The sequence below is a fragment of the Anticarsia gemmatalis genome, chromosome 27 (assembly GCF_050436995.1).
Source record: "Anticarsia gemmatalis isolate Benzon Research Colony breed Stoneville strain chromosome 27, ilAntGemm2 primary, whole genome shotgun sequence".
Lineage (NCBI taxonomy): Eukaryota > Metazoa > Arthropoda > Insecta > Lepidoptera > Erebidae > Anticarsia > Anticarsia gemmatalis.
Genome location: NC_134771.1, coordinates 5,447,309 through 5,461,887, shown reverse-complemented (window position 1 = coordinate 5,461,887; position 14,579 = coordinate 5,447,309). Strand labels below are relative to the sequence as shown.

At 36.2% G+C, this 14,579-nt stretch overlaps 1 protein-coding gene across 1 annotated transcript; it reads right to left on the bottom strand.

Annotated features, from left to right (window-relative positions):
- Window positions 1-843: 843 nt before the first annotated feature.
- LOC142984683 (putative ATP-dependent RNA helicase TDRD12) lies at window positions 844-14,489 on the bottom strand. Its single transcript, XM_076132442.1, has 3 exons — window positions 14,043-14,489; window positions 13,214-13,830; window positions 844-11,727 (listed from the first exon to the last, which is right to left on the bottom strand). Exons 1-3 carry the CDS (start codon window positions 14,318-14,320, stop codon window positions 5,624-5,626), a joined length of 6,999 nt encoding a protein of 2,332 aa, XP_075988557.1. The 5' UTR covers window positions 14,321-14,489; the 3' UTR covers window positions 844-5,623.
- Window positions 14,490-14,579: the final 90 nt, after the last annotated feature.

Sequence of the window (14,579 nt, the reverse complement as noted above, 5' to 3'; positions counted from 1 at the left end):
TGTGTATAGTAAGTGTAAGAGATTGTTTATAGTGTCATGTGTACAATATACAGGTACACTCTCTATTATATCACTCTCATAGTGATACTGTGGACATGTACGGCAAGACTTCAAGTACAGAACGGCTTTATAATCTACTTACCGAAGAACAGAGAATCCTGACCTCGACTTCATAACTCCGGGCAAGCAATAAAAAATTCTGATAAAAAAATTCGGAACAATTTTTCAGAGTGTAGGTACAAAACAGTGAAACGACCGATGCAGTGTGAATTATCATCTAAGAGTATTGAAATACGGGTAAGTTATTTAAATAATTAATGTTCTCTCTTTGCTAGTCGGTAAGGCTTGCTACACACATATCATCCTGAGAATTACAAACCATACTTAAGTTTGCTATAAAACATTTTGAGCCTAGCCTTTCTTCCAACTATGTTGGAGTCGGTTTCCAGTCTGACCGGATACAGCTGAATATCAGTGTTTTACATGGAGCGACTACCTATCGGACCTCCACAACACAGTTACCTGGGATATAACACGATACCCTTCGGTAAGACTGGTTGTCAAGCTTCTGACTACTGTTAACGACTGTCAAAGATCTTTGATAATGACAGCCGGGACCCACTTTTACACTTTTCTCCACGCAATTTAACGTGCCTTCCGAAACACGAAGGAACTTGATTTGTATAAGATGGTCACCCATCCACAGAGCAACCGCGGCAAGCGTAGCTTTACCTCAGAGATCGATCCGCGTGGCTGTTTTTCACAAAGCCACGAGCTCCTCTAGTTTGCTATAAAACAAAGAATGGTTAAAAAGGATCAAGGGTAGGTTAGCATTAAATAAAATAAACATATTGTATACGTCACAAAAAGTATATTTATTTGGCTGAGTACACTTACAAACTAGTTTATAAAGATAAAAAAACAAATACTTAAAGTAATATACCATTCTTAACACGGCAACACTTTGGAATGAAACAATTTGAATAATTTATATTATCCCTCAAAACTTATATATAAGTTTATTTTTAAGAAGTAGTTAACCCCGGCTTCGGGTAATTTCCATGCATATGTACATATTATGCATGCATGTATTAAGATATTACACATACATAAAATCACGCCTTTTCCAAAAAGTGGTAGGCGGAGACCAAAGAACGTCACTTGGTACGATCCTTACAAACTTCCCTTGCCTCATTCACATACATACATGTTGTCATACAGGACCTTTATTTAAGACATCGCCTATATGATCTGTGTATGTCTTTCTACGGCGTCCTAAATTTTTAATCTGTCTTTGTAGTATACATTTACCTTAATTTAAAATAGCAGTTGCCGTGCTTAAGAAAACATACAAAAATCATGCCATATATTTTCTTTAACAAAATAAAAACACTTTTAAATTTTGAATTTACTGCAAATTTTGAATTCACTTATTTAACATTTGGCAAACATATCCTAATACCACAGTATTATTAAAAGTAATTCAAAAAAACATTTTTACGTCGCATTTATGCGACTTTTTAGCAACCATGTTTTAATTCCAAAAGTAAGCCTAAACTCTTTCAGAGTAAAACTAACATATTTGGCGAAAACCCCACGCCCAGCAGTGGGTTACTAATTATAAAAAAACACTATAATATATAATAATATCCTGCCATTTTCAAAAACATACAAAATTTTCAAAAAAATGTACGTAATATAAATGCTTTTTTAACTTAATATATAAAAAAACCCGAATATGACTAGGTACGTCATGACTGAAGACAGTATTACTTATTAGATATAATAACACCCCCTAGCGGTGTGTTCCCGGGCGATTACAAACGTGCGACCTACGTCATCTCGCGTCACATTGTCACATTCCTACGATTCTTACTAACAGTCAGTCTGCGACCACGGCCAGTGTAACCTGCGCCGAAACGTCAGGCGAAATCCTTGTTCCCATTTATTCCCTTACTCTATCATATAATAAACGTGCAACGCGAAAGCTCAAAACTTCCTATGATTCTATTATGACGTAGTTCGGTCTATTGTAATGGCCCGTATATTAATATAAGAGAGATTACAAATGTATTATGGAATGTCAAACTTAACCTAATCGTCGTTAACCGACTGGTGAGCGCAACCAGACTTTGACAGTAGGTTAGTGGTCAACCTAGTGTCAAAGTTGTTCAAGCCCGAAAGGCCTTTATTTGACATGACTTAATGACTGTTATCTTAGTAGACTACAATCGGGACCGATATTTTCCGTACCCTCTGAAGCTCAAATACCAATATGCGGTCACCCATCTATAAAACATCCGCACTAAAGGTTGCTTAACTCACTGATCGATAACTGACCGGTGTACGCAACTGACTTTGAGCATATTATGAAATAATTAATTAACATATTATTATGTGCGATCCACAAATAGTTGTTTCTGGTCTGTACTTTGTTAAATGGCACTTTTTAAGCATATTTAATAATAAATGAGATTTTTAAACCTCCAAAATTATCACAAAAAGTTTCAAAACATACATAAAATCACACTTTTTTCCCATTGGGTTAGGCAGAGACCCAAAAACACCACATGCTATTATCCTTACAGTTCAATAATTTGGCTTAAAATTAACCTTTTTTGATTTAAATCAATACTTTGGCCATCAACTTAATATTAAAGAAAAGTCAGTTTTCTTACAGTTAAGTATTAGATACCTTATTTGATAGACATTGGTTATATAGTCCTTATTTCTACCTTATTTATAAACGACTATTTTACCCTTCTTTACGGAAGGAGTTCGTTACCCAGCAGTGGGACTTGACTACAATAGGGTAATTGACTACCAGTCAAATCAACTACTCTTTATGAAATGTCAGTTTCACATTTTAGTTTAGAAATACGACATAGTGACGTCACAGTTTCGTATTTTCGACGGGATCTAATGAGTGCCTAATATAATTTTTCAGTCAGTAATTTCAACATTAAAATATACATAGCGTAAGCATTTTTGATGAACCTTTTACGAGTACAAGTTTAATAATATTTCTTTAACCCAGTCAAGTACCCTATTAATAATTATATTAAAATAAGCTGCTTTTTGTATAACTAAGAATAAAAAAATAAGTCAGACTTTATTCTTCAAGAGGTAAGTAATTATTCACGGTGGGACTTAAAAACTAAAATGACTTAAGAATAGTCAGCCAAAGTTTCAAACTACACTCAATTTGAAGTGAAACTCAAAAGCTATAGTTTCACAACTTAGTAGAGAGCCATGCCATGCACTATTTCTTTAGTATAATTAATAATTCCGTGTACGTTATAATAGAAATAGCAATCACTTGTTTCAAAGGTAAAAAAAAACTTCGTGATGTCACCTTGCGTACCTGAGAGTTCTTTAGAACAGTTGTTAAGGGTATGCAAAGTCCCTAACCCGCACTTGGTCAGCGTGGTGGACTCAAACCCTCCCTCGTTCAGAAGGAGACCCTTGCCGTAGCAAGCAGGCAACCGTTCGCTGCATGAGTTGTTCTCTGCTAAGTTGTGCGACTATACGAGGTGTAACTTAAATCTGAGTATCGTTAGGGTATTCGGCCAAGATGTATATAGATAAGAGATTTCAGTAGTACTATCATACTTATAAACGTCGTGTAAGCTCTTATCTATACTAATATTACAAAAAGGAAAGATTTGTATGTTTGTAATCATGCGTGGCTAAAAAAATATTAGACCGATTTTAAAAATTCTTTCACTATTTGAATGCTACATAATCTCTGATTAATTTAAGCTATTTTAATAGCAAGAAAAGAAATGTCCACCCGTTTGAAGGCGGGGCGGACGGCTAGTTAGTTATATAGTGTTTTATTTTTCACTCATATTCAGTTTCAAAATTGATTGAACAATACCATAACTAATGAAGGCTTACACAATGTTTATTAGTAAAACAGTTGGGAGTATAGAAATATAAAAAATAATCTTATTATGTATGTAATTCGTATAATTTGATATTAAGGAGGACTCAATTTACCAGAGGGATTGCAGAAACATCAATTTGAAGTGCTGTTCAAGAGTATATTTGTCATCTGTCAAAGTGGCATAAACAACATGATAAAGACCCTTCGTACAAAAAGCTACGCAAGTCTTCGATACTCAACGATTTTAGTGTTCAAGCGACAACCAGCCTTACCGAAGGGTATCGTGTTATAACCCAGGTAACTGTGTTGTGGAGGTCAGATAAGCAGTCGCTCCATGTTCAACCTTGGCAAGCGTAGCTTAACCCGCGCGGCTGTTGTTTGAACAAAGCCACGGGCTCCTCTATATGGGTATGACGCTTGAAGACTAAAATCGCTGCCTATCTAAGATTTTAAACTCTCGCGACTTGTACACATAATATTATAATGCAACGGGTCTTAAAAGCGATTGAAAATTAAAGGTTTAAGATACCTTATTTGTTTACCCAACGTTTCGATCGAATTGCATAGACCATAACCACGGTCGTTGCATTATAATATTATCGAAGATATGTGTCCCTACAAATAGTCTAACGCTACAAGTAGATTGATATTTCTGCATTCGGCCGGGTAGTTAATAAATATAAAAAGATATGGATTTAGCACCCATTATAGAAATATAGAAATGTAAGTTTTTTTGAAAAACTACCAAAATGTTCTGCACCCGTTTGAACTTATTTTTTTTTTATTTAAAAATACGATTTTAAAAGGAATATTACGTATTCTTATGGCATCTTGTACCAACCGATTCGTTTATGTACTTAGTCTTAACAATAAATTAAGTAATACTCTTTTTTAATACTTTCAAAATTTGAATTTTTAAGTATATAAAGTACCTACGTATATGTTTATAAAATACAAGTCATCTTAGGTCCAATGTTTTAGGAAACATTTAGAAAAAAATCTAGCTAAAACATTTGTAGGGTACTTTTCGAAGTACCCACAAAGTTACAGCAGTACATAATTGAGTATATATCACACCAACTTATATAATTAAAAAAGCCTTACCTTCTAAACATCTATGCATCTCTTTCTAAATCTACTATCAAAGCAATACGAAAGAAAAAGACAACCAACCCAAAAAAAAAAACCAAAAAATGAAAAGCGAAACCAAAAAAAACTGAAATTTGATGATTTTTTCGTATTATTTGTCATTCTCTTACCCTCTCGAGCTAGCGGCGCCGCCTAGCGAGGTACGTGTGACATTTTCCGCGCACCTGGCATAGAGAAATGTCAAAATAAAATGAAAAATGAAGCCCTTTTGACATATTTATTTTACCTGACTTATGCACACACAATATTATAAATGCCAAAGTAAATCTGCTTGTCTGTCTCTATTCTACGCCTGAACTACTCAACCGATTTGGATGACATCTTGTTTATAGACAGTTAAAACTCGAGAAAGGACATAGAATAGTTTTTATCTCGATAATCCCTCAGTAATGGGATCCTTGCGGTTCGTAAGCCTTAAAGGCAAATATAGTTCACGCAAACGGATTCGCGGGCAAAACCTAATATATTAACTTAAAGATGAGAAGCAAAGCAAAGAAAATACGAGCCAATTAAAATTATGGGATCACATTTTAAAATAAAGACGAATTGAGAACCTCCTCCGTTTACAAGTCGGTTAAAATTAACTTAATATCTCATCCTAAAATTGACATCATCATGAAAATCGACATCACTATCGCTGTTCAAATCTACGCGAGCTTTTATATTATTCTTTAAATCTGCCGTACTTATATCCAAATTATCTTCCTCCGACGATGCATCAATATCGTCCACATCGTAGACTATCCATTTAACTAAACTTTTACTCAAATTTAACCATCTTTTGTTCAGCACTTTTGTAAGATTCACTTGGACATACTGTCCTTTATTCGTGTGACTACATTTGTTCACGTTTACAACCCCGTAAAGTTCGATTTCAAACCCATATTCAGTATCGTTCGCATTGCAAGAGAATTTCATATGTTTTTCTTTAATAACTAAGTCGTAATTTTCAGTAATTATCAGTATTTTTGCTACAACACCTGATTTTACTTCGCGCCAAACTATTTTAGGTTTACGAAGACCCTTATCTTGGGAATCAAAAGAATTGTCTGAAACATTTTGTTTGACCACTTTAGACGTTTGTTTTTCAGGTTTTTTTTCGATATTTAGAATTTCAGGACTTTGTTTTTCAACTTGCTTTTCATCATTTTTAATTTCGGAAGTTTGTTTTTCAGTTCTTTGTTTTTCGGGAATCATTTCAGAATTTGGACTACCAGGACTTTGTTTTTCAAAATCTTGTTTTTCAGTATTTATAGTTTGATTATCAGTATCTTGTTTTACTTCAGTTATTTTTATTTGTTTCATGTTTTCTTCGCTTTCATCGTCCGAACTGTCGTTAGCTATCCATTTTTTACTATGTCCTTTGTTCAATGAAAACCAAAACCTGCTTTTAATCTTCTTTAAATCGACTTTAACATAATTCTTTGTATAATAATGCGTGCATTTTCTCTCATCAACGGGGGCGTAAAGTTCAAAATCAAATGCATATTCGTCACCGTTTTCGTCTGCGTAAAATTTAATATTTTTTTCCTCTACAATAAGGTCGTAATCATTTGAAGTCAGTTTTATTTTAACATAGACATTATTCTTGTCCTGCCGCCATAGTAAAGTCGGTTTTTTGTAATTAATATCGGAAGACGGAGATAGAACGGCCGATTCTCTTTCCGTTCCACATTTAGAAGACTCAATCGTTTTAGGTTCATCATTGTTGAAGTCATATTTCTCTTGTTCCGTATCAGTTTTTATAAATTGGCCACTGTCAGTTTTAGGTGTATCAGATTTTGAACTAGATTTCGTAGTTTTAGATTCAGAAATGTCAAAATTAAATGTTGTCGGTCGAGATTCAATCTCATTGATCGAATTGTTTGATGGTTGATTATTTTTGTGTTTGGGTGTATTCAATTTGGTGGAATAATTACTTTTGTCTTTTGAAGTCGGTGTAGCAGGTTTATCAGTGGATGAAAGACGTCGTTTAGTGGGTGAAAAGGCCTGTTTAGGGGATGAAATAGGTTCATCAGTGGATGAAAGAGCTTGTTTACTGCGTGAAACAGATTCATTGGTGGGTGAACCAGGCTGTTTAGCTAATGAAATGTGTTCATCAGTGAATGAAAGAGCTTGTTTAGTGGGTGAAAGACTTTGTTTAGCGGGTGTTAGAGGTTCGTTAGAGGGTGAACCAAGCTGCTTAGTGGATGAAATAGGTGAAACCGGTTTATCAGTTGATGAAAGGGGTTCTTTAGCGGGTGAAACAGAGCCATCAGTAGGTGAAAGTGGTAGGTTAGTGGAGGAAACTAGTTCATCTGAAGCTATAAGATGGTCTTTAGCGGGTGAAACAGTTTCCTTAGTGGGCGAACCAGGCTGGTTAGAGGATGAAATGGGTTCATCTGAAGCTAAAATATGTTCTTTAGGTTTATCAGTGGATTGAAGAGATTTTTTACTGGGTGAAACAGGCTCATCGTTAGACGTTAAAGGTTCCTTAGCGGGTGAAACTGGTTCAGCAGTAGATGTTAGACGTTGTTCAGTGGGTGAAAGTGCTTGTTTAGCAGGTAACTCAGATTCCTCAGAAGACGAAGCTTGTTCATCATCATAAGATTTTATATAAGACAGAACATTTTTTAATTTCTTTATAGCCGTCTGAGAAGTTACATTTTTGTATTCATCGCTTTTGATAACATGTTTCTTTTTAATCATTTTAGGATTACCTATTGGTTTGTCTGTAACATCTTTAGTTTGAGAAACTTTAATTTTTTGTTCATTTTCAGTTTTAACTGAAGTTTCAGGTTTAGTTTGAATTTCGTCTTTCGAGCCTGTGTTTTCATCCATTTTAGATGTACCAGGTACATTTTGAGCTAGATTGCCAGTAATATTGGCATTTTTGACCATTCCTAGCAGACTACCATCAAAATTGACCAGGTCCCATTTGTCATCATCTTCGTCATCATCACCGACTAAGTCCACTGACCTCAATAATTTGCCACCCGTCTTTATATGCCCAGAAATTGGTTCCGTATCACCTTTGAGTGCGATTTGGTTAGATGATGTAGGCGTGAAATCAGTATCTATATCTATACTTCCATTAGATGTCATGATACTAGAAAGAGACGCAGGTACAGTCCCGCTCGTGTCGATTGTTTCCTTGTTTTTAGTAAATACCGAAGAGAAAAATGACTTTTTGGCATTTTGAGCACTTACCGCGCTAGGAGTCATCGAACGGTCATCTATGAAATCGTTATAAGAATATTCCGATTCTGAGTTTTCTAAAACTGCTTCTTTCTTAACATTCTTAGTATCTACTTCTGAATTGAAATCCATACGAGCATTCATATCATCTAAAAATTCAGTCTCATCATTGATCTCGGCCAATCCAGCGTCAATCATCAATTGATTGATGTACACATCATTCTTATCGTAACAATCCATCAAACCCACACCATACTTACTACCACCTGTAAATACAGCCTTTTCTGTCGTAAACCTCTTAGCATACATATACTTTAAATTATCAGAATCATCGTAAAACTGATCAATAAACCACTCAGTAGCTTCCTTGCAATTATCCTCATCACATTTTATACCCGTCAGTCTACATTCAATCGCTTGGAAAGGTAACAGAGTAACAATATTCTCAGGGATTGTCAATATTTTATCAATCGCTACTACCCTCCAATCTCCCAAATCTAGGAAGAAACAATCCACTTTGCTATCATCAATAATATTGTCAATTCTAGCTCTTTCGTATTCGGCATCGTCGGGGAACTCGGCTAGGACTAAATCTCCTATTGCTAGCTCTGTAGCAGACTCGGGGCTATCCGAAACATACATTTTAATTTTATTTAGTAAGGTTCTCAAACACTCTTTAAATTGAGCAAGCTGTATAAAGAATTGAGTCGGGCTCATGGCAAACAAATAATACACGGGGATATCTTTATCGTATTCTAAATACGCCCAAGTACCTGTAGGCCGCGATTTCATCGGTTTAGGCACAATTACCTGCTCATCTTCTACGTCTAACTCCTTCATAAATTCTAAATTCTTACCTAGTTCACGTAACTTAGTTAAATGGTCCGGATTTTCAATCGCATAACCTGCCAACAGCTCGTTTTTAAAGTTACTTTTAACCACGACTTCGTCTAAGGAAGATAAACGCTGACACGCTTCGAGAGTGTCGACGAAAATACAGTTTTTTATAACCATTTTAACTTGACCTCTCATGAAAAGTTCGTCGTTTTTCTCCGTGATCGTTTTAAGCTGGTTTTCAGCTAAATTCGAGTACGTTATATCCTTATCTTCGGGCATAATATTAGACAAAATAACTCTCACAACATGAGTCTCAATATTCTTTAACTCATCCGGCAAAAAGTAGAGACACGTGTCTCTCGCCATTTCGTACTTTTCTTCGTCTAATAAGTTAATTAACATGACGGTTGGGTACTTATCTTCATTCACAGATATTATTTTAACGACCTGACACCTCGCGTACAGGTTCTGTTTCAAAGCGACCGCGCAAATGTCTCCCGGTCTCGCGACACCGTGCAATTTACGATTAAATTCTTTACTGTAATACATACTTAGTTTGAAAGTAAGCATGCTGTACGCTTGTGGGAATTTTTTAAAACCACTTTTGGTCTTACAGGATGTTAAGCGAGCGGAATAATGAACGGCGGAATGGTAATGTAGTATTTTGAAAGTGACTTCGCCCTGTTTCGGTATCCAGTTCTTTGGTTTATCATACTTTTCGAACAAAGCATGCCTATCTTTGCAGTTCCATACGTCGGGACACTCTCCTAGTGATAACAGAATGTCGCATAACGCTACGAAATTCCTGGCTTTACACATATCTTTCTTAAGCATGACAGCCGAGCTAATCTCGTTCAAAGCTGGGGGTATATTATCCGAGCATCTGTTTATAAAGTGAAGAATTTTAGGCAACTGTTCAACATTACCGTTTTCAATGAAAATTTTTATACGTATATCTGATTTTTCGGTCTTAAATATGGATGGATAATTGTCGATAAGTACAGAGAATCTTTTGCAAAATTTCGAGAATAAATCCGGCAGAGAGTAATGAATTAAATAGTGAACATCGGTTAAGTTCAAATGGTCGAGATTCGAATCACAGCATACTATAATAGGGCCTAGAACTGGTTCTTTGAACTCTGCCAGAGCTAGATCAATTTTGTATAAATCGTTTAGAGTCATGGTGTTATCACACGCGAATACAATATAGTTCAAACTGGACAAATTGCTTTCAAGTAAATGGACTTCTTCATCGTTGCGACACGCGATCACCGTCTTTTTAGACTTATCTATTTCAGACAAAAACTTAACAACCGCAGCGATTTTTTTATCTTTACTAAGAAACTCCACAGATGTATCGACTTCTGAATACAATACGCACTCTTGAAACGCACTAATACAAATCACGGAATCAGGTGCTTTCCTCGCTAAAGACGACATCAAACTACACCAAATCCTCGACGCGACTATGTACTGGACTTTCATTTCTTTATTAACTCGGCTTTTAAGCATCTCCTTGATTTTCAGAAGACAAAATTTCAGCTCATTCGCGTATACATCAGCTACTCTTTCACAATCGTCTACTACAAACATTTGTAGATTACGTATTTCAAGACCCAAATCATCTCTTATCAGACGAACTAGGACTTTAGGAGTACAAATTAGAATGTCCAAGCCGTTCAAGATACTAGTAGTCAAAGTCAAGTCAGTCATGCCCGCGTGGCACGCAAATATAACAACCTGGTGTAAGAACATCCTACATAATTCTTCCGTGTGGTGGACAGATTTTGCTGTACCACAAACGATGATACAAGATAAACGAGTAACTGAGAGTTCAGTGTTAGATTTTTTATAATCACTTACTGTACGGCAAACCGCTGGGAGATAGCCTAGAGTCTTTCCACTGCCACTCGGACCGACTAGGAACAAACTATGGCCTCGGAGAATAACTGGCCAAGACACTGTCTGCGGTCTCATCGGCGTTCTAACTGACATGTCACGTAGTTTCAAATGAATTTCCGGACCGAATGGATTGTCTCCTACACTGCTCACTGGATGTATACGACAATCGTTCTTCGAATGAACCATAATAGTCGGTTTGACCAACTTTTCAACGAACACCGACTGACTAACATCTAAATTTTTGAATGGATTAACGTTAATTTTCCTTCTTTGTTTTACATGTTCAGGCTCTTTGACCTGTTTTTTGGGTTCAATTATTTCTAATTTAGGTAAAATGTCTGTTAAACATTCAGAATCTGTATCGTCACCTTGGTTCACAATGCTGTCTGTCTCCGTAGCCGATGAGCTGTTCATGGACCTTGCCATTCTGTCTTCGATCAATTTCCTTCTTCTCTGCAAGGCACTTAGTTTCGGCTTGTTGTCATCTTCTGCTGGGATATTCTTGATTGACTGCTTCTCATCTTGCACATCACTGGCTAAATGAGCCTGTTTAACGGACTTCAGTTTCAAGTCCTTCAAGTTGGTAATCGTTGCATTCACTTCTGAATCATCATTGGCAAGCATGTCATCGTTGGGTTTACATTCCGGTTCGGTTGCACTTGCTTGTTTCAGTGCCATGAATGGGTTCATATCTGCATCTATTTCTCTCACTGGTAGATAGGATATGCTCATGCCTGCAGGTCCGAAACCTATGAGCTTTTTCTCTTTTAAGTCTGAAACAGATAAAATTATCTTTGTCATATTTTAAATACTAACTGGGTCATCGCAGACGCGGGAAGCCCAAACGAAGGTGGTATATGACCTAGAAGCATTTAAGAATGACTGCTGGCTTACTCCTGGTAATCTAATTAGATTCCAATCATGTCGAATCTTATATCAAATTACACTCTTAAATACCAAACGAACGCATGATTAAACGCTGTTTCTTAAATGCAACTAATTCAGTTATTATAGTCTAAATATTTTCTGTCCAAAATTTAGCAGTAAGATTTTGACACAAGCTCGAATCCGACGCGATTGGAATCAATTCGATTGTCAGGAGTAAGTTAGCAGATCGGAACTTGCAGTCGATCTGCTATGCGCGTTTCGCTTTTAACAATGTTAGTCCCATGTGATAGAGGGCGTGTTTCTAGAACAATCTATAAACAATCGAATCAATCATCCTATAAGTAACTAGCTGACCCGCGCAACTTCGCTTGCGTCACATAAGAGAGAATGCGTCATAATTTTCCCCGTTTTTGTAACATTTCTCGTTGCTACTCCACTCCTATTGGTCGTAGCGTGATGATATATAGACTATAGCCTCAATAAATAAGCTATCTACTTAACACTAAAAAAATTTTTCAAATCGAAACAGTAGTTCCTGAGATTAACGCGTTCAAACAAACAAACAAGCTCTTCAGCTTTATAATATAGATTAGTTTAGATTACAGGTAATAACATTATGTGAAAATCCATTAAGCAGCTTCCATGTGAGAGAGTAAAAACCACTTACATCTATTATCACAAACTTTCGCATTTATATTAGTAGGATAATTCGCAGACAATTTCGCATTTGTAATATTAATATCCTTGAAGGCATTTTTTTATTTAAGTACATAAAATATTTACAATTCATAGAAGATATTATGAACAAACCAAACTAAAAAAAACATATATTGCACCAGATATTAAAAATACACTAAGTTCTTGCAAGCTAATATTTCAATACTTTTTTTTAAACACATTCTCTTTAAGTTAGGAGCAAGGTTCTCCACCCACTTTTGGAACAGGACTCCCCATAGTGGAATAGACCGCAAACCCCCATGGAAAAAGCATGGGGGGAAAAAAGAAAAAAACTACATTTGTTATTTGTGAATATTGCAAATATGTCAAAATAGAGAAGGATTTAATCTTTAATAACAAGTGAGCATATATTTTTTTAAATATACACTCAGTTATTATTTGCCAAATAAAATTGTATGTCCAAATACAACTGTAAGACACTGCTAAGTCAAGTGAAACAAACGCAACATCTGAATCAATAAAAAAAAATCCACAGGCCGTTCTGAAATTTTGAAATAACAAATGTATAAATTTAACCTTTTACATTCCCGCTGCAAGGTCTCCTCTCAGAATGACAGGACCCTCGAGTCCACCATCATGACCTAGTGCGGGTAGAGAAAACTACAAAAGAAGATATAAAATTGATGTAACTACCTTTGCCTGGCCGATTCCTCCTGGCCCTTCTAGATTTTTTATCCTCTGCAGTAGACAATGTTTCCGTCTCAGTGGGAGTGACTGCCAGCGTAGCACTGCTGCCCGAATCATATTTAGAACTAGAAGCATTGTCCATTACTGAAGATGCCCTCGACATAGATCTCATAATTTCAAGATTCTTTTTCCGTGCTCCCGTGAAGGACCGTATATTAGTCGCTCTGCCAGCTGACACCTCGTCGAGGTCTTTACATGCGTTCAAGTCCTCAATCTGCTTATCTATCATCTGTTGATAGTTCCCTCGAGCACCGACTTCAAGATTTCTTGGATCAATCTCGTTCAATTCAACCATTCTTCGGTAAACCGTTGTTTGGCTGTCTAAGATCTCTTGTAGTTGTTGTCTGTTTTGCTTTGGTTTCAAGTGACGGTTGATAGCATTCATGACCGCCACTGAAGTAACAAAATCAAGTTTTGTGCATTGATTTTGATGGAAGTATTGTATGTTTTCTTCTACAAAGTCCATTTTGAGGAGTTCTTTCAACATGCTGACGGTGGAGCCGTCTTTCGTAGTCAAAGTTATATCTCCGTATTTATGAATGTTGTTATCGAACAGCGATGACCTGAAACCAAATATTTGAGAATTGGACGCCTCAAATACGACGAACAACGAACCGTGTGTTATAACGCGCAGCTTTAATTTTAACGAAAATTATTATTATATTGAGCTTTAATAGTAATTATTTTAACTTATTTAAAGCCAAAAAGTCGACAAGTATATACGCGCAGTTTTATTCTAACAATTTCGCGGTAAAATAGAACATTTTATACTCACGTTCTGTCCAAGTAAGTTGTTGAAAACCACACTTCGGTAGCGTCCCGCAGTATTGATTTCATCTTCGACATGACCGCTTTCTGCCATTCTTCGCACCTAACCACATAAGCCTCAGCCATCACATCGAAACGAATTTTTAGAGGCATAATCCCATAGATTCCAACTTGCTCGAATTGTATAGGATTTTCCGTCCCATGTTTCCCTACAAGCACCCATATCAAGTGTGGGTTGAGATAGTGCAAGATCTCTACTTTATATTTGTCCGGCTCCATATTCATTAAATGGGAAATTAGCACGTTTTTTGAGTAAACAAGATTCACGAGTCGGCAAAATCTCGGCTATTCGCCGCAGTCAAACAATAACGCGAAAAGAATGAATGAAACCACAAAAGAATGTATGAAATAAAGTGCGAACTGTTAAGACCACAGAGCGTTTAGCCGGGGCCTGGGGAAGTTATCGATCGATTGATGGTTTGATACGTTTGATTTTTGATAGCTATAGTTATGCATTTTATAGTAAAGTAATTAATTAACTATA

Bases quoted from the DNA above. Each gene is read 5' to 3' on its own strand.
- LOC142984683 (XM_076132442.1), bottom strand. From the start codon at position 14,320: ATGAATATGGAGCCGGACAAATATAAAGTAGAGATCTTGCACTATCTC. The intron at 13,831-14,042 runs GTGAGTATAAAA...ATTTGGTTTCAG, and splicing joins ACAACTTACTTGGACAGAAC to GTCATCGCTGTTCGATAACA. The intron at 11,728-13,213 runs GTAGTTACATCA...TATCTGTTTCAG, and splicing joins GAGGAATCGGCCAGGCAAAG to ACTTAAAAGAGAAAAAGCTC.